This window comes from Muntiacus reevesi, chromosome X (assembly GCF_963930625.1).
Source record: "Muntiacus reevesi chromosome X, mMunRee1.1, whole genome shotgun sequence".
In the NCBI taxonomy this organism is placed as follows: domain Eukaryota; kingdom Metazoa; phylum Chordata; class Mammalia; order Artiodactyla; family Cervidae; genus Muntiacus; species Muntiacus reevesi.
The window spans coordinates 92,145,958-92,167,432 of record NC_089271.1 but is presented as its reverse complement, the minus strand read 5'-3'; the positions used below and the strand labels follow the sequence as shown (position 1 = coordinate 92,167,432).

The following is a 21,475-nucleotide window of genomic DNA, read 5'->3' as shown; positions in this document are numbered from 1 at the left end:
GTTTATAATGTCAAAAACACGGAACCAAGCCCCAGCCAAAGCCACTTAAATATGAGTTCAGGTTAGTTTTAGTATAAGTATTATAGTACTCTTCACTTGGAATGTCTTCCATCACTTCCTGCATCTTATTTTTTTACATCACATCATGCATTATTGAAAACCACAATATTGATCCAAATTTATACTTATTTGAAAACTCATTCAGTAAGATTGAATTCTGTGTTCAACTTGACTACTAAGCAAGAATTATTTTCTTTTCAAGCAATCTGTTAGTTATTATAGAAACAATGAGAGAAGAGGAGTTTTTTTTTTTTTTTTTTAAATCATTTTCTGGCCTAATTAGGGTACCTTAAGTGAATTCAAAAATAGAATTTTTAGCTAAATGCCCTGGTGTCTTGACCCATTAAAAGAGAAAGGACTCTAATATAAGGGAGGAGAGAGTGTCTTCTGAAACAGGATGTACTAAAAATAATTTTTCCAAAAGTGCTAGATTACAAAAGCTATAAAGCTACAAGGGAGTTTGTGTGCTAAAAGAATATGTGTGCTAAAAGAATATCTGATTACTTCAGGAATCATCTGAGAAGCAAGAGAATTACCTCTGAGGCTTTCTGGATTTACAGCAGCTCTGCTCTATTCTAAACAAAATTTTTGAGACAACCTTTTTTCTTGCAATTTCTTTTTCTCTCTTCCTTCACCTCTTTTCTGATTCAGTTGCTCATGCGAGTGCCCAGGGAACGCATTAAAATTGCTTTTCGCCTCTGGATTCCCATTTTAGTTTTAAGAATTGTTGTTGCTGAGACTGAGGCATGGCCACAAGCACTTGGCCTGAGTGCACTGGGTTTGGCAAGTATAGTTTCTGACATTTTTTTTCCCTTAAATTGCTAAATTGGAGACATGATAAGAGGAATTGATTGTTCATTTTTAAGGGAAATATGATTAATGTGACAATATCTATAGTTTGGGCAAGTTTTGTCACATTTTTTATGCATCATGAAATTTGGAAATTCTTAGATATTTCTTAATATTTCATCACCTAATAGCTCTCTGAATTCAAGATATTTTAAGGTTATGTAAATTGGATAATAAATTCTATACTTTTTTTGAAGGGAGGATGACTGTTACATTTCAAGCAGTGAAAAATATTATAAAGCTGTTCCTTGTAAATATTTAAGCTCAAGCTATTTTAATTTTCTATTTCTGCTTTGAATGAATTGGTTGAGAACCAGTGATTTTGTATTTGTTACTTGGTTCATTCCTTACTAAATTTAGTATTCATTAATGTGCTAAAATGAATCTGAAATCAAATAAGTGATGTTTCTTCTATCATTATACATAATGCTTAGTGAAATTTCAACAGATTTCTCTGTTAGAAATATATTCAGCTTTTTACATACAAGATTTTTCTCCTAAAATATAGGAGAATATTAAAAAGTAACAACCTTATGACATAGGGAAAGCTCTTCTCAAGTGTTGGATAGCATGCTGTTTAGTACTAAAACAGAAATTTCTCTCCTCTCTGTACTTTAAACCCCTCTTTGGTCTTTATTGTTCAGCCAAGCTGCTTCTATTAAAGTAGTAGTGATAAAATGTTGGACATATAAATCCTTATGAAACATAATTCCAGCCCCTGGAAATTATTATACCACAGAATATCATCATTTTACCTGATTCCTTGGGAATTGGCATGATGCTCACCTTCAATGCTGAAGCCCTTTCCGTGGAAGCAAATGAACAACTCTTCAAGAAGATCCTTGATGTGTGGAAAGACATACCATCCTCCATAGGTATGTGGAAAATTTTTCTCCTTTCAGATGATCCCAGAAAAGTTTCTATTTCCTGAAGTGTCACTTTTTCTCAAGGCATCTAGGGTTAATTTGGAGTCCTGCATACTTATTCCCTTGTAAGATAATGTATATGTTTTTCTTATGCTTAATGATTTCACAAGGCTACCACAAAGAGACTGATTTGGGCTGTCTTAGTAGTTCATTTTCAATAATCATGTAATTAAAATAGGAAAGTGATTCTTTTCCATAATAATCTATCATTTTATTTTAACTCCTTTTGCTTGCAGATTTTACACAGATGTTGAAAATGCTTCATTCCATAATACTGATTTGGGGGGTTTACCTTTATCTTAGGAGAGTGCCAACTAGTATAAGAGAGGAGCAAAATATTTCCATTTTGTACAGTCAATAGTGTTCTGTTTAGCCAGTAATATTCCTGTGAAGAATCAAATACAAAACTGCATATGTGACTCACTGCTTGTCACTAAGAGTTCATCATCCTTCATTTACAAAAGAGATAAATATGACTGACTGAAATGCTCTTAGGTACTACCCAGATGGCAACACAAAGAAAACTACCTTTTCATCTTCATTAGACCAGGATTTTTTTTTATTCCTGACCAACACAGGACTACCAATCTGGGAAATCTGAATAAATTGAATCTCTCATACATGTCTCTAAGGCTTGATGACTACAGAGATAATTCTAAATAGGAAACAGACTAATGCATATAAACAGCAAAAATACTAGAGTAGAATGATTTGGTTGAAATGTCCCTGAAAGGAGGATAAGTTTAATGAAGCAAATAAAGGAAAAGGGAGAAGGAGATGGGGAGAGAGAGATGGAGGGAGGAAGGAAAGGAAGAAGACATAAAGATAAGAGAGGCAGAGAGAAAAGTAGTTTATCAATAAAAAGTTAGAAGCTTCTGAAATCTCTATAAAACGGCTAAATGTGATCCACATGTGACTTTAAGGACCAATTTGAAAGAGCTTTTTTAATGGACATTTTTTCACTATGGATGATGGCACATTGCATTGCATCTGCAGAATCCTTTCTTTTTGCATACATAGTGTTAAGGAGTGTCCTGACAACCTCCAATTCCTTCAAAAGGTAAGAACTCAACAGAGGGTTTAAAACTATTCTGTGAATGCTATCAATATATTGACAGGTCTGGGGCAAAAGAAACAGAAAATAATGCCTTGTTCTAACCTTTAGAGTGGTTGTGATCAATTTATTAATCAGAAATTAGAATAAGGAAATTTAGCTCAAATGGGAAATGTAACCCCTATATTTATGCCACTAAACAATGATAGGAATCAAAAAGATCTTAAGTCATCTGTTACAGTTCTTGTCCTTAGGCAAGACAACTTCCAACCTAAAACAGAGCTATTTTAGGTAACTAAAATTGAAAAGCATCTCTCTATATGTAAAATAAATTAGAGTACTATGAGAAGATATTTTGGTCTGTGTATTAAGGGTAATTTGAGAGCATGTAAAGATTGCTTTATAACTCTAATATTAAGGAAATCACTTGCTCTCTTTTTTGTCTAAATGCAACTTCTTTTTTAATTTAAAACTAACCCAGATCCAGATTTCCCCAATCTAAATTTTACATTTCCTTTAGGTATAATGAATGTTTTCACTAATAAGATCATTGCTTTAGATTTTCAAACAAATATATAGAAATGCAACAATCATAGCAAGTATCATTAAGCATTCCCAACTAAATCATTGGATTCTATCTCATATATAAGCTAGCTCAGTAGCTAGGTTAAATAGCAAATTAATGTGCTTTAGAATCAAGGTAGAAATTATTTAATGCCATATGAACTGTGTACTTGAACTCAGCAAGTAGACTGTGCATGAAGTTTATAAATTTTGCTGTATGCAGTTGTTGAAAAAAATACTGCTCACCTTGTCAGAAAATACCTTACAGTGTCAGCTGACTATATGGCTATTTACATAACTAGGTTTTCTGTTTTAAAGCAGTTGTCATAATCTTTATTGTCACTGAATAATATAAAGCAGGGCCCAAAAGTTTTAATCTTAATAAAAATTTCCTAAGCAAGAAAAGGCTTAACAGTGTCAAATTAGTTTTAGTTCTGTTTATAACATGGTACTTAATTGAATTACATTAGAGTTGCTAAATTCATTATTTTAGCAAGTCATTTTTTAACAGTTTTAATTTTGAAGAGTTAGGTTTCCATGTATGTCACTTAAGCACATGTCACTTATGTTGTACCCCAACTAGATTATAAAATAAAGAATGACTGTGGCTAGATTTGATTTTCTACAAAGAGGTTAATATTAACCTTTAGCTTTTTTTGTGGTGTTGGAGAATGTAAATACAAAAATTAACTTAGATCTAGTTATTCACTATGGTGAATAGTTGATCACAATGATGAGAGTACATAGCTAGCTTGAACATTCTGTTGAGCAGCATAATGGCCAAACTACTGACTTAGAAGGAGGAAAATAAGAATGTATTAATCCAAACTGTAATAATGTCCCTCTTAATAATCAAACATTAGCTGTAGTTATAATTTTCCATCACTGGCAGAAATATTTTGTGTTTTTCTGATTTTTAAATTTTTTATTGTAGCTTTTGAGTGTTCTCAGAGAACCACAGGGTGGGGCCAAAAGGCCATGGAAGTCCGCTCTTTGCAGTCAAGGGTTCTGGAAAGTGAACTGAAGCGCAGATCAATTAAGAAGCTGAGATTTCTGTGTGCCCGAGGTGACAAGGTATAGTTTACATACCCCAGTTAGGGCAAAAGTAAAGCAAGCAATGAAAATTAACTGAGGAAATTTATATTGTTTTCTTTCTGGCTATAAATATATTTATGTTATATTTCCCAAATTGACATCTTAATAATATAATAAAAATAAATTTGCAATTTGCATTAGAAACATTGATTTGGTAAATGCTGAAATTTGGTTTCAAGAGAAATCATTTTCAAAAATGTAAAAATTCTAATTGTGTTCAAAACAAAACTTAGCCTCTATTTGTTACAAATTCCATTATTGCCTGTGATGTGTAGTTCTTTTCATGTTCATATTAATATGACATTTTGAAAGATAATGCTTGAGTAGGTCTGCTTTTTATAGTTTTCAACATAATCCAATAACAGAAGAAGGAAAAATTTAATTATGTATGTTGAACACCTAATCATATAGTAGAGTTTGTGCTAAATACTTTAGAGGCTGTCATACTTAATCTTCGTAAATCAGGTCCACTTTACAGAAAAGAAAAAGGAAATCAATATTTGGCAGTTATTTCTGTAATGTGATCAATTTTAACCAATTCAGATAGTTTATATGGAAAAAATGAATTGTATGATATCAGAACAGTCCCTACATGTTGTGAGAAATAATAGCATGAAAAAATAATTTGAATAAGACTAGGAAGCATTCACATTTATAAGAAATTTAAGAGGATTTGAATTATCAGAACCAACAGGGTAAAGCACTGGGCATCAATAAAAGGTACTGGTTTATAATATAAAGAGAGATAATGGCAAGAACCAATGATTGAGATCAGGTACATCTAGGATGCAGTGCCAGCTCTAACTACATGTGAGAACCTGGGAGTTTGACTAGTTTTTCTGAACCTTAGTTTCTTCATCTAAAAAATGGGAATATTAATAACTTGGAACAATTCTGAAAATTATCAATAATGTATACATAATAAGCATCTCACAGGTCAACAGCCTGGCACATAAAATGTGTTAAGTCAAGGGTAGCTAGTGTTGTTTTCATCATTACGTCACACACCTTCCTAAGTATATCCATTGTGGATGTTGAAAACCTTGGTCCTAACAAGGATGCTTCTGTTTGCTATTTATATTCTTGTACTGTCCTGATTTTCTTTATGGCACAGACCATATTTGCACAACATATTCCTCTCTAAGTCTCATAAACCTCTCTAAGGTTTAGCTGATAATATCAATGTATTGATGTCAGTCTATTACATTGAAATAGAAAATTATACCAAATAGAAAATTTCAATGGCCACTTAAGCACCAGCCACAGTGTGAACTACATCTAAATAATGTGATATTTTCCATATATTAAAAGGAAAGCTGACTTGAGCAAAAGTAGATTTTTAAAAAATAGAAAAGGAAAATTGTTAATGAAACCAATCAAGAACTTTAGCAGATAAATGTCACCTACAAAAACTTAATTTTATTTAAACTATATGAAATACAGTCATATAGAATATGATAAAAAGTACTTTTTAAATTATAATTTTGGCTCCATACTCATTTGAATTTGTATACTTGAGGGAAATCTCTTTCTGAAATTGATTGATAGCAGATAAATTGAAATTATAGTTGTACCTATCAAATATCAGGTTACAGTTTATTAAATATTTACTGATGTTGTCTCTTTCTCTCTTTTTAAAGCTATTCTTTACCTCTATCCTGCGCAATCGTCACAGCCGGGTTTACTTCATGACCCTTGGAAAACTTGAAGAGCTCCAAAGCAGTTATGGTGTTTAAAAGTTTCCAATGATTTATTATACTGATTACAAGCATCACAAATATGCAATTTGCATTTTTAAATTTCTGAGATTAAATGAGCATTCACTTTTACTGGTAGGGAAAAATTTAATCAGATACTTTACTTTTAATGTAGCACAGAATAGTTTTAATGAGAAATGCAGCTTTATATATAAAATTAACTATAGCAAGCTCTATGTACTCCAATGGTGTACAATATCTTTTGCACAAACTTTGTAACTTTTGTTACTGTGAATTCAAATATTACTCTTTGGACAGTTTGGACAGTACCTGTATTCGGATTTTACAACATGGAGTTAAGAAACCTGTAATGAGTTAGATTCCAAACAGCTTTCAAAAGAGTTGCCCCTGAATGAGGGTTTTTTTTTTTCCCCAGAAAAAAATCAAAATAGCAACAAACCATATACAGATTTGCCAAGTCCTAGAAAGAACCAAAGGTTAGATTATGAAATGAAAATAATAAGGACTAGGTATAAACCAGACCTAAGGCTGAACAACCTACATACCTGGAGAAAATACAGTGATAAAGGGGGGAAGGCCACCCTTTTTCCTCATTGCTCCATGACAGTTAAGCCCACAGTTAGAGACCAGTTGTGTTCTTTTCATCCCATGTTAAGGGGGTTTTCTCCTGACAGGGAGAAAGGAAGAAAGCCTAAAATGATTGATTTTCCTCAGAAACCCCAAAGATGTGCAATAGCTATTTTTAAGAACCACCAAATAATACACTTGCAAGCCTGATTACAGGACTGAACTCCTATACATATGTACTGTAGAATAAGTTGTATTTTTTTTAATACTTTAAAGTAGGCGTCAAGTTCTATCCCAAAAACAGATTGGTTGATTTATCAAAATTCTTATCTGGCCAACAATGTCTGTATCAGACAGCTTTAAGTATTTTCCTGATCCCAGATTAAACTATAGAAAAACTTCCCTCCAGTTATTAAGCAAAAATAACAAAATAAAACAGCAAAAAGTTTTGACCCTAATACTTGTGTTTTTCATGGTTCTGTTTCTGTAAAATCAGAAATTAATCTAAAAGTGGTAAGTCCACATGTAGGGACTTAAGGTAATAGATTAAAAGGAAAGATTTGGAAAAAAATGCAACTTTCATCAAATACCCAGGTCTGCAAATTTATAGCAGTGAAAAAAATCATGCTAGTCCATCACCCCTATATATTATAGACGCCATAGATAGGTGGCATTTGGTCACCTATGGTAATTGCTACCTGGTGAAAAGCATCATTTCTGCATATCCGTCCTCAATACCATGGTTAGTTCTGGGGCAATAAAGAAGCAACAGAACTACCACAAAGTATACCTCACTATAATTCCTCTAGTTCTGCTTCTAAAATCTGAAGACAGTGCTAGTGGGATAATAATTTTCAAACTACCTGGTTAACCAAAATACAAAAGCAGCTGACTATGAGTGATTTCATAATAGCACACTATTTCTTGACACCTAGGTGCCAGGAATGATGATTTGGATTTTCCTAATAACTTTTATCAAGAATGTAGTAGCTCAATAATGAGAATTTAGGAGAACCTGAATCCATGAATTAAAGATAAATGTGATTCGCATTTGTTACTGTGACACAATAATGTGATCTTAAAACTGGCTTATCCTTGAGTGTTTACAACTCAAATAACTTTTTAAATGCAGTAGTTTAAAGAGAAAACAAACTTTTATGTCAAATTATTTCCTTAGAATTAGTCTTCCTTTTTAATTTGTACACCAAAAAGGCCATGGGGAACTTTGTGCAAGTACCTCATTGCTGAGCAAATGGAGCTTGCTATGTTTGAATTTCAGAAAATTCTCTCATTTAAGTAGTGTGTAGAATCAAATCTTTTAAAAATTCATTTTTTTCTTCATAATATTTACTCAGTTAAGGTTCAAAAATAAGTTTTATCTTAAATCATATTTTTAACACAGTAAGACAGTAAACTATTTTAGGAAGTCAACTCCCATTGTGTTCTGTGGCTGTCATTCTAGCAAATATACACAGTAGTGAACTGCATCTACAGAGGTGTCCCAAAGTAAATAAGCAAGAGAGATTGCAATTGTATAATTGAGCTTTAAATGATAAGGTGTTAATGAGGAAAGGAAGTTAGGCACATACTAAGAAGGAAGATTAGATGTTGGATAGCCAGCTTAGGAAGGACTGAAAATAGTCATTTGTAGGTAATGAATATTTCCAATTTAGATGTTTAATCCATCTGGAATTTTTACATCCTTTGCCAGCTGAAATAAGAAAATGAAGAAGCAATTGCATTTCATAGTCAGTGCATAGTAAAGAAAAAATTGTAACTACACCTCACCTTGTAGCAGCAGCACCTAGGAGCCCTGACCCAAGACAGAAACATTGACAGGGATTCCTGGAAAGCCAAATTCCCAAGTCCTCTAAGTTGAAGCATGAAAGTTCTGGCAGCTTGTGAGTAGCATTGGGACAGAGTACAGTTAATTTTAGTGTACTTTAACTTTTACACCAAAGCCCTTGTCCTAAATAGAAGAAATCATTGAAAACTAGAAATGTGATATATGCAAAGAACTGACAAGAAAAGTTCAGTGTGATTAGGTCTTCTGAAGTAAGGTTAAGAACCTCAGGAAACAGAAAGGATAATCGTTAAGATAGTAGATTAGGCAAAGCACAAATCATTCATGCATACACACAAGCACACACACAAACCATTTGAATGCATAAATTTTAATATTGTAGTGCTACCAGTTTCTAGATAATTAATCAATAAGTGTTTTCTGCCAGGACTTACTTAATTGAGACACTATCGATTAAACTAGGAATAATGCCACATGAATTCAATGGGATCTTTTAAGTACTCTTCATTTCTTTTCAAAACTGCCTATTTAAATCGATTTGTATTCAATCTGTGTTCTAATTTTAAATTTTATAGAAACAATCTTTGAGACTGCTAATTGTTTCATCAGAAAATCTACAATGAATCATTGTTCAATCTCTAAAAAAATTTTAAATGTATTGATTGATGTCATTGGATCTTTTAAGTTCTCTTCAGTTATTTTCAAAACTGTGCATATTTAAAATCAATTTGTATGCAATCTGTGCTCTAATGTTAAAATTTATTGAAACAATCTTTGAGACTGCTAATTGTTTATTCAGAAAAATTGCAATGAATCATTGTTCAATCTCTAAAAATAAAAATTTTTAAATGTACTGATTGATGTCATTATTTGAACTATACTCATCTCATACTTCAGAATTAAGACTCATTCAAGGATTATTCATTTCCTTAAAGTATGTAATAATGCACTGATTAGAAGGTGTTAGGGGTTCTACCCATTGTTCCATAGGAATTCTAGCGAAGGAAGGGTATATTAATTGGACTCAAATGTTTCTGGGTTGTGCAGTAGTGTAATTAAAAACTAATAATTTTCGTCTAAATGTGTGGAATTTTACACAGACTCATGGGGTATGAGCAAGGGTAAAACCTGAGCAAGTTTTAATGTTGACTTCCTTCCCATCCCAAAGAGTAAACACTTTATCCAAAGAGAGTAGTGAATATTTATAGATCAGGGCTTCCCTGGTGGTTCAGTGGTTAAGAATCTGCCTTGCCACAGAGCAACTAAGCCCAAGGGCCACAGCTACTGAGCCAGCGCTTTAGAGCTTGTGAGCCACATCTACTGAGCCCTGTGCCTAGAGCCCATGCTCTGTAACAAGAGGAGCCACCACAACGAGAAGCCCAAGCACCACAACTACATACAGCCTGCGCACAGTAACGAAGATCCACCACAGTCAGTAAACAAGTAAATAAATATTGTAAAAAATATTTATAGTTTATTGATATTCAAGAAAAGGTTTAGTGTGGAGTGATGGTAGAAAATGGAAGATAGAGCAAACATGAAAGATTTGAGTCCTTCAGCTGGGATCAGAAGAGGAATAGCACTTCTCTCAGCAGATCACAAAAGCACTAGAGGAATGGTTCTATGAAGATGCTATTGTCTCAGAACACTTTGGAGAGAGATTCATCAGACTTAACTGTTAGTGCCAGTTGGTATGGCCCTAATTTGTCAAGTATGTCCAGGCATTCTGAAGTTGTGTTACCTGTACACGGCATGCTTGCTCAGGCTTTTATAGGCTAAATTTAAAGTACTTCATTATAATTAAATTGACTCATTCAGCTTGATACATAGGTCCCACAGACTTCTACTACTTTAAAAGACACTGTTATGAGCCAAGGAATAATAACATCAACACAGATTGGAATAAGAATGGTCAGGGTAACACCCCCAAGACTGAAAAATGGCATTATCCTGGGAACACTTTACCAAAGGAGGGGATATGGTAGGTCGTGAAAAGAAATCGCTGTTAGTAACTTCATCATTCTCAAAGGGAGCAGTGGGTTTACAGACTCTAACACTGCAAGTCTACTAATCTTTTTCCAATATAATAACACTTTTTTCCTTATAAGTCCTTCAACCTTCTCCTAAGGATATTCAGGTTGGCTACTTTTTAATAAACAGCTAATATAATAAAGGCCAAACATGTTTCAAAAAATATTGTAAATATCGCATTTTATGTTATTAATAACCATGTCAACTGATACAAAAAAAAATAGTTCCTAAGGGAATATACTGGATTCTATCTTTTCAGAAGCTAGTATACAGCCTACTTTGTAGATAAATATAAAATCAGGTTAGGATTAACTTTTTCCTATGTTGCCATCCCATATGTCCAAGTGGTTCATTTGGTACTTATACAGCAAAGACTCAATAAAAATATTAGTTGAAAAGAAAAATAAGCATTATTTTTCTTTGTGTTTAGTGCTATTTAATTTACAACAGCCTAAAATTAAGACTGGCAAATTCAATTCTTTCATCAAAGTACCATCCGGGTTCTGGTGACCAAAGGGTAATGACCTGTGGGGTAACTTCACATGACTTTACCCTGTAAACCTGAAGTGAAACAAAGGGTAGACTAAAATAGTGTCTTTTAAGGTTTTGTTTACCTTTAAAAGCAACACATAAGGGACCACTATGCCCCTTTAGTAATTAACCAAGGATCATGAGAAATGACAAAGGTCATTTAATAAAACAGCACAAAAAACAAGTCTAACTTGTTTTTTTGTACAAACATTTGGTTTGAATGCGATTCTTTTTTCACAAGAACAACTCAATGTTGCAGCATCCTGAGACATATTTAAGGATCACCAAAGCATGTCAATGTAATTTTGATCCCAAAAGTTTAAATTATGTTCCCATAAACCGATATACCAAATTCTAGGCATTCCCCAAAGGTACTTTTATAGATGATGAAGGAATGTGTCTGATTTGCTCAGTTCAGTTCAGTTCAGTCACTCAGTCATGTCCTACGGTTTGTGACCCCATGAACTGCACGCAGCATGCCAGGCCTCTTGTCCATTACCAACTTCCAGAGTCTACCCAAACCCAGGCCCATTGAGTCGGTGATGCCATCCAACCATCTCATCCTATGTCATCCCCTTCTCCTCCTGCCCTCAATCTTTCCCAGCATCAGGGTCTTTTCAAATGAGTCAGTTCTTCCCATCAGGTGGCCAAATTATTGGAGTTTCAGCTTCAACATCAATCCTTCCAATGAACACCCAGGACTGATCTCCTTTAGGATGGACTGGTTGGATCTCCATGCAGTCCAAGGGACTTTCAAGAGTCTTCTCCAACACCACAGTTCAAAAGCATCAATTCTTCTGCACTCAGCTTTCTTTATAGTCCAACTCTCACATTCATACATGAGCACTGGAAAAACCATAGCCTTGACTAGACAGACCTTTGTTGACAAAGTAATGTCTCCACTTTTTAATATGCTGTCTAGGTTGGTCATAACTTTCCTTCCAACGAGTAAGTGTCTTTTAATTTCATGGCTGCAATCACCATCTGCAGTGCCAAATGAAACACTATTTCCAAAATTCTAAACACAAACATCCAACACCATGGAGTCTCACAAATCCACAGTGAGAAATGAATACAATGAAGTTCAAAGAAAATTAGACTACACAAAAATGAAAATCTTCTCCCTAGAAGTAAAATTAACATTATATGACAAGCTGGGGAAATAAACCTTTCATTTGACAAGTAGAAAGTATCTATGAATTTTACTCCACAAACCTGTATGTGCAAAAACTAATTCCAAACAAGCAAAAATTGTTATTTGTACTTCAATTCCTATTCTATCAGTCTGAGAGGAAATTTAAACTTATTTAAACTGTCATTATTTATCCATTAGGGTTCCATGAAAGTCTGCGGGATCAGAAAAACTGGGGTATCCCACTGGTCTATAGTCTACATAAGTCAACACTGATACGCTGTGCACTGCTCACAACTTGAAACAATTTCCTCTCTCAGCCACTGGGATACCACTCTCTCTTGATTTGTCTCCTACATCACTAGTGTAGTTGACTATGGCTCTACAATCAGGTATAGGTAAAACTTTGTTTCTTTCTGGCTCCTTTCAAGATTTTTCCTTTGCCTTTTGTTTTTAGAAGATTTATTATTCTGGGTCTTGGAGTAGATATCTTTGAATTAATTCATTTGAGTACCAGCAAGGTCACTGGTAGGGTTTCCTGGATAGCTCAGCTAGTAAAAATCCACCTGCAATGCAGGAGACCCTGGTTCAATTCCTGGGTCAGGAAGATCCACTGGAGAAGGGATAGGCTACCCACTCTAATATTCTTGAGCTTCCCTAGTGACTCAGCTGATAATCTGCCTGCAATGCTGGAAACCTGGGTTTGATCCCCGGGTTGGGAAGATTCCCTGGAGAAGGGAAGGGCTACCCACTCCAGTATTCTGGCCTGGAGAATTCCATGGACTCCATGGGGTCACAAAAAGTTGGACATGACTAAACAACTTTCAGTTTCACTTTCAGCAAGGTCCCAGACACAGAGAAGAGAAAGAGAGAGTAGTGCAGAAAATAATATAAAGAAATAATGACAGAAAGCATCCCTAATACAGTTAAAGATAAAATTAACAATTCAATAATTTGATTAAACTCTTAGAACTATTTTTACAGGATCTCATGTTTAAGCATGTTGTTTTTACATTTTCATATTTTAATATATTTTTATTTCCCTTTTAATTTCTTTTTTGACTCATTGGTTGTTCAGGACTGTGTAGTTTAATTTCTATGTATTTGTAAATTTTCCAGTTTCTTGGTTTTGACTTCAAGTTGCTTACCACTGTGGTTGAAAGTGACACTTGGTATGATTTCAGTCTTCTTAAATTTGCTAAGACTTGTTTTGTAGCCTACTATATTATGTATCCTGGAGAATATTCCATGCATTCTTGATAATAAGGTATATTCTGCTGCTGTTGGTAGAAGGTCCTATATGTATCTTTTAGGTCTACCTGTTATACAGCATGGTTCAAGTCCAATAATTTCTTTCTTATATTTTGTCTGGATGATCTGTCCATTGCTGGGAATGGGATATTAGAGTTCCATACTATTTCTGTACTGTTGTCTATTTCTCCCTTCAGATCTGTTAGTATTTGTTTAATACATTTAGGTGCTCTGATGTTGAGTGTGTATATATTTCCAATTGTTATGTCTTCTTGTTTAGTTGACTTTTATATCAATGTTCTGACTTTCTTTGTCTCTTGTTACTGTTTTTGGCTTAAAGTCTATTTTACCTGATCTAAGTATCACTACCCCTTTCCTCTTTTTGGTTTCCACTTGCATGGAATATCTTTTACCATTCCTTCACTTTGAGCCTAACTGTGTCCTTAAAGCTGAAACAATTCTCTTGTAGTCAGCATGTACTTGGGTCCTTTTATTTTTTTAATCCATCCAGCCATTCTGTACCTTTTTGGAGAATTCAGTGCATTTATATTTAGAATAATTACTGATATGTAAGGACTAATTCCCCTGGAGAAGGAAATGGCCACCACTCTAGTATTCTTACCTAGAGAATCCGATGGACAGAGGAACCTAGCAGGATACAGTCTATGGGGTCGCAAAGAGTCAGACACAACTGAGCAACTAACACTAGACTAAAAGGACTAATTAATATTACAAATTTATTTCTGGTTGTTTTGTAGTTCCCTTGTTTCTTGCTATCTCTCTTACTGCCTTCCTTTTTAAACTGGTGATTTTCCATTACAGTATGCTCTGATATCCTTATCTTTATTTTTTATTTTTGTGAGTCTACGATAGAGTTTTGCTTGTGGATACTATAAGACTTACATAAAATACCTTATAATACTTTATGTTATGCTGGAAACAACTTAACTTCAATCACATAAAAAATCTGTACCATTTTACTCCTTACTTCATGTTTTTAATGTCACAGTTTACCACTTTTTGTATTATGTATTCATTAACAAATTATACTAGCTATACTTATTTTTGATACTCTTGTCCTGTAACCTTTATATACAGTTAGCATACCATCATGTTAACGAATTAGAGTCTTATTATAGTTGTGTATTTACATTTACCACTGAATTTTTTATCTCTATATGTTTTTCCTACTGAATAGTGGCCTTTCATTTCCTTTTAAAGAACTCCTTGCAACATTTCTTATTAGGCATGTCGTGTGTGTGTGCGTGCATGCCAAGTCACTCAGTCATATCCGAGTCTTTGCAACCCCATGGACTGTAGCCCATCAGGCTCCTCTGTCCATGGAGTTCTCCAGGCAAGAATACTGGAGTGGGTTGCCATGCCCTCTTCCAAGGGGTCTTCCTTGCAATGTCTCTTGCATTGGCAAGCAAGTTCTTCACCACTAGAGCCACCTGGGAAGCCCTAAGGCATGTCTAGAGGGGATAAATTCCCTGAGTTTTTGTTTTTTGTTTTTTGTGTTTTTTTTGTCTTGGGAAATATTTATTCTCTTTCATCGTTGAAGAATAACTTTGCCAGATAGAGCATTCTTGGTTAGCATTTTTTTTCCCCTTTCAGCACTTTAAATTTATCATCCTACTCTCTCTTGGCCTGGAAGGGTTCTGCCGAGAAAGTCTAATGAGGGTTCTTTTGTAGATTACAATCTTCTTTTCACTTGTTGCCTTTAAAATTCTTTGTCTTTCATTTTGACAGTTCTATCATAATGTGTCTTGGAAAAAATTGTTTTGGCTTGAAATAATGGGATGAACTATTTCACTTATTTGGGCATCTAAATCTCTCCCCAGTTGTGGAAAGTTCCCAGCCACTATTCATTAAATAAACTTTCTGACTCCTCTCTCAATTTGCCTTCTTGAATTTCAATGATTTGTGCTTTTTTTTCCCCATGGTCTCCCATAGATCACATAAGGCTTTATTTCACTCTTTTTGTTGTTGCTGTTGTTCTCTGACGGGGTTATTTCACAGTCCCTATCCTCTATCTCACTGATGCCATTGATTTTTTTTCTTCTATATGATCTATTCTGCTGTTTATGTTATTTATTGCATTTTGTTTTGTGTTTATTCATTTCATTTTTAAAACAGCTATTTTGAATTCTTTATTGTATAAAACATAGAGCTCCATATCTTTGTGTTTGGTTACTGGAAGATTATTGTAATCTTTTAGTGCCATTGTATTTCTTTAGTTCTTCACATTCTGTAGAGTTTTGTGTTTCTGTTTTCACAGTTGAAATAACAATTACTATGTCCAACCATTATTAACTGCATTCCAGTTAGAAATATCTTTAATCAGTCCTGCTGTTAATCCTGAGACTCTCTCAGACATTGTATGGATACAACTGCTCCATGCTTCTTGTTCCTTCTTGTGGCAGAATTCTTAAACTTATATGGCTTCTCATTATCCTACAGTGCATCAGGCCAGTTGTTGGTTGCTGTCCTTTTGTTTTCTTGGAGGAGATACTACAGCTCAACTTTATGCTTTCTCCATTGCCCATAGACCATGACCTACTTTCTGTGAATGTTCCCTAGTCTTCTTCCAAATCTCACAGTCATGGTCACCACAGGGAGCCAGCTGCAGAGTTGGGGGAGGTATGAATTTGGTATTCACTATACTGTGGGTGTCTGTGAACCAGTCCAGGGGATTTGCAGTTGAGATTTTCCTTGCAGTTTCTGGGTAGTTTTCCTAATGGAGTCCAGAATGCCATCATTAGAAATCATGTCCCTTTAATACCCTGTAGGAATCTTTTGGAGAAGGAAATGGCAACCCACTCCAATGTTCTTGCCTGGAGAATCCCAGGGATGGCAGAGCCTGGTGGGCTGCTGTCTATGGGGTCGCACAGAGTCGGACACGACTGAAGCGACTTAGCATCAGCAGCAGAAGCAGCAGGAATCTTTTATGCTACTTCCCTGATCTTTCTTCCCCCCAGTCATGGAACTCAGGAATTAATACTCTGGATGCTATGAGAGAGAAATGTCTCTTTGGCAGTGCCCCATACACCTGGGAAAGGCAGGTGTTTACCCACCCAGTCTCCCATTCTCCCCTGGGAGATATCACAGATTTACTTCTTTGGCCCTAAGCTTTGTTTCCCTGGGGGAAGAGTGATGCTAGCAAAGTAAAGTTTTTTTTTTTCTTTTACCCATTCCAATGTGTACAAATTTGTAAATATTTTGCTCCAAGGAAATGCTAAATGTTTTCTTCTGGAAATCTGAACTTATAAAAAGACTCACATCCATAACTATCTGCCCAAGTCAGTGTTCTCCAATTACTCTCAGCCAATAGCCAAGAGGGACTAGAACTGGTTCACACTTTCCTGCAGATTTCAAAACCAGTACCAAGATCTGTCTACTATTCAATGCACAGGTGGTGAGACTCCCCCCAGGCCCTTTGGCATATGGTGCTGGATCTCACAACTCCCACAGAGGTGATTTTGTTCATGGATTGTTCTTGCTGTTGCAATTGGAGGACAAATACAAGGGGTGACTTATGGTACCATGATAACTGATGCCTAAATGATGCCAACATTTGATTCATCTTAATGTTTGGCATGTTAATCAACTTTTCTTTTTCAAGTTAAGATTTCTCTGATTCTTGATATGATTATTTCCTATACATTTTTATTTATTATGTTAGGAGACTCACAATTAAATCTTTTATCTAAGTAGGAAGCCACCATGCCTAGAGATAACACCAAAGTCTTGGTGTACTTTTGGGGTCTGTTGTTATAATGACAGTTTATTTATTTTTAGAGGTTTTGCAGTATTACATTGTTCTGTTTGGTTTATCCAATGCAGGAGACCCAGGTTCAATCCCTGGGTTGGGAAGATCCCCTGGAGAAGGAAATGGCAAACCACGCCAGTATTCTTACCAGGAGAATTCTATGGACAGAAGAGCCTGGTGGGCTATAGTCCATTGGGCCACAAAGAGTCAGACGTGACTGAATGCTGTAGCTCCCACCGGTACCTGCTGCTGGGGTGGAAGATGTTTCCCTTGTCCTGGGTACCTGGTGTCTCTGGGTAGGGTAGAGGAGTCTCAGGCCATGGGCAAGAGTCTTTCCTGGCAGTAATGTTGTTACAGCATGGCTTCCTCTTTCTGTGGATGATGGAGTGTATATCTCTAGCTGGTCAGTTGCTGTAGGATCTCATCTACTGGTGAATTAATGTCTCTGGGTGGGGAAGGGGAATCTTATGCTAGTGGAGACAAAGAATCTTTCCAGACTGGGATGATTTTTGTGGTGGAACCCTACTTTCTGTTGTTACCAGGCTATGCACAGTATTTTCCAGTGTGGAAATGGAGTCTCCTGCCCAACTGAGTAAAAGACTGCATCCCTTGACCACTTAATCTTCATGAAGTTCCTGATAGATCTCCTTTTCTAGTAGTGTTGGACTTTCTTGATGTTGTCAGAGGAACTCTCATTAAACCTGGGGGAGAAATGATTCTATGTGGGGGATTTGGAATACTTATGACAACTTGCCATTCTGTTGTTTCTCCAGTCTTGAGAGTCTCAAGCCACTATACCTTCCTATTACCACATTTTAGAATTTTCTCCTTTGGTTGCAAAATGCATTGTAAATTCAGAGTTTATAGTTGTATCTAGTGAGAAGGGACAGGAAGAAATGAGTCTCTTCCATCTTGTCCCTAAAACTTGCAGTGACCTAAATAATGCATCCATGCATCCTTTTATTCTCTTTCCTTCCTCTTTTTCTTACTCTACCAAATCTTCAACTCCTTCTTTCTGAGATCATCTCTCAAATAAACTATCTGAATTCAAATCCTTGTATGGAGTTCTCCATCAGTGGAAGCCAAACCCAATAGATTGAAATAGGCTAAAGACATGAACAAGGAGACAACAAGATGATGGGGGAGTAGATGGATGTGGAGTACCTCTCTCTCCACAGATATATTAGGAATATACCTTCAGACACAGAAGTGCATGCAGAACAAAAATTGAAAGCAGACAGGAGTACCTGACCAGCAGAAAAGAAAATATCAGATCAGTTGAGTTCAGTTCAGTCGCTCAGTCGTGTCCGACTTTTTGTGATCCCATGAATCGCAGCATGCCAGGCCTCCCTGTCCATCACCAACTCCTGGAGTCTACCCAAATCCATGGCTATCGAGTCAGTGATGCCATCCAGCCATCTCATCCTCTGTCATCCCCTTCTCCTCCTGCCCCCAATCCTTCCCAGCATCAGGGACTTTTCCAATGAGTCAACTCTTCACATAAGGTGGTCAAAGTATGGGAGTTTCAGCTTCAGCATCAGTCCTTCCAATGAACAGCCAGGACTGATCTCCTTTAGGATGGACTGGTTGGATCTCCCTGCAGTCCAAGGGACTCTCAAGAGTCTTCTCCAATACCATAGTTCAAAAGCATCAGCTGAGCATTGGCGCTCAGCTTTCTTCACAGTCCAACTCTCACATCCATACATGACCACTGGAAAAACCATAGCCTTGACCAGACGGACCTTTGTTGGCAAAGTAATGTCTCTGCTTTTTAATATGCTATCTAGGTTGGTCAAAACTTTCTTTCCAAGGAGTAAGCATGTTTTAATTTCATGGTTGCAGTCACCATCTGCAGTGATTTTGGAGCCCAAAAAAATAAAGTCTGACACTGTTTCCACTGTCCCCCCATCTATTTCCCATGAAGTGATGGGACCAGATGCCATGATCTTAGTTTTCTGAATGCTAAGCTTTAAGCTTTTTCACTCTCATCTTTCACTTTCATCAAGAGGCTCTTTAGTTCCTCTTCACTTTCTGTCATAAGGGTGGTGTCATTTGCATATCTGAGGTTATTGATATTTCTCCAGGCAATCTTGATTCCAGCTTGTGCTTCATCCAGCCCAGTGTTTCTCATGATGTACTCTGCATATAAGTTAAATAAGCAGGGTGACAATATACAGCCTTGACGTACTCCTTCTCCTATTTGGAACCAGTCTGTTGTTCCATGTCCAGTTCTAACTGTTGCTCCCTGACCTGCATAGGTTTCTCAAGAGACAGGTCAGGTAGTCTGGTATTCCCATCTCTTTCAGAATTTTCCACAGTTTAGTGTGATCCACACAGTCGAAGGTTTTGGCATAGTCTATAATTAGACATAGATGTTTTTTCTGGAACACTCTTGCTTTTTCAATGATCCAACGGAATCATCAAATTGTTGGCAATTTGATCTCTGGTTCCTCTGCCTTTTCTAAAACCAGCTTGAACATCTGGAAGTTCACGGTTCACGTATTGCTGAAGCCTGGCTTGGAGAATTTTGAGCATTACTTTACTAGTGTGTGAGATGAATGCAATTGTGCAGTAGTTTGAGCATTCTTTGGCATTACCTTTCTTTGGGATTAGAATGAAAACTGACCTTTTCCAGTCCTGTGGCCACTGCTGAGTTTTCCAAATTTGCTGACATATTGAGTACAGCACTTTCACAGCATCATCGTTCAGGATTTGAAATAGCTCAACTAGAATTCCATAACATCCACTAGCTTTGTTCATAGTGATCCTTTCTAAGGCCCACTTGACTTCACATTCCAGGATGTCTGGCTCTAGGTGAGTTATCACACCATTGTGATTATCTGGTTCATGAAGATGTTTATTGTACAGTTCTTCTGTGTATTCTTGCCACCTCTTCTTAATATCTTCTGCTTCTGTTAGGCCCATAACATTTCTGTCCTTTATCGAACCCATCTTTGCATGAAATGTTCCCTTGGTATCTCTAATTTTTTTGAAGTGATCTCTAGTCTTTCCCATTTGTTGTTTGCCTCTATTTCTTTGCATTGATCACTGAGGAAGGCTTTCTTATCTCTCCTTGCTATTCTTTAGAACTCTGCATTCAAATGGGAATATCTTTCCTTTTCTCCTTTGCTTTTCACTTCTCTGCACTTCACAGCTACTTGTAAGGCCTCCTCAGACAACCATATTGCCTTTTTGCATTTCTTTTCCATGGGGATGATCTTGATCCCTGTCTCCTGTACAGTGTCATGAACCTCCATCCATAGTTCATCAGGCTCTCTCTCTAACAGATCTAGTCCCTTCAATCTATTTCCTACTTTCATTGTATAGTCATAAGGGATTTGATTTAGGTCATACCTGAATGGTCTAGTGGTTTTCCCTATTTTCTTCAGTTTAAGTCTGAATTTGGCAATAAGGAGTTAATGGTCTGAGCCACAGTTAGCTCCCAGTCTTGTTTTTGCTGACTGTATAGTGCTTCTCCATCTTTGACTGCAAAGAATATAATCAATCTGATTTTGGTGTTGACCATCTGGTGATGTCCATGTGTAGAATCTTCTCTTGTGTTGTTGGAAGAGGGTGTTTGCTATCACCAGTGCGTTCTCTTGGCAAAACTCTATTAGCCTTTGCCCTACTTCATTCCATACTCCAAGGCCAAATTTGCCTGTTACTCCAGGTGTTTCTTGACTTCCTACTTTTGCATTCCAGTCCCCTATAATGAAAAGGACATCCTTTTTGTGTGTTAGTTCTAAAAGTTCTTGTAGGTCTTCATAGAACCATTCAACTTCAGCTTCTTCAGCGTTACTGGTTGGGGCATAGGCTTGGATAGAACCATGCAAAACTCGGTCAGACAAAGGAACTTGGCGGGGGGGGAACAGTCTCCTGATTTTCCAGAGTTTTAGTAGCACTGGACCTGCCTTCGGCAGGGTGGGGGGGTGTGCAGAACTGAAGCAGGAGTCTGATCCCCACATCAGGGCAATTATCTGAGTCAGAGGAAAAACATTTAAGGCTGAGGGTGAAATAGCTGATCTGTGCAGCCTAAATGGAATGAGAATCAGACAGTCCTTGCTGCAAACATGAATACCCTGGACAGTGATGCAGGTCACCTGGAAGGCACAGCATCTGGGAGC

General features: G+C 36.4%; 1 protein-coding gene across 2 annotated transcripts in view; it reads left to right on the top strand.

Moving 5' to 3' along the window:
• Positions 1-9,444, top strand: part of NRK (Nik related kinase) — a 130,767-nt gene extending 121,323 nt beyond the window's left edge. For both annotated transcript variants that reach the window (XM_065915509.1, XM_065915510.1), the window contains 3 exons: positions 1,649-1,784; positions 4,388-4,527; positions 6,189-9,444. In XM_065915509.1, coding sequence (XP_065771581.1) covers positions 1,649-1,784; positions 4,388-4,527; positions 6,189-6,284 — 372 coding nt within the window. In that variant the 3' untranslated portion in view covers positions 6,285-9,444. The remainder of the gene's footprint in view (positions 1-1,648; positions 1,785-4,387; positions 4,528-6,188) is intronic.
• The last annotated feature ends 12,031 nt before the right edge of the window (positions 9,445-21,475 follow it).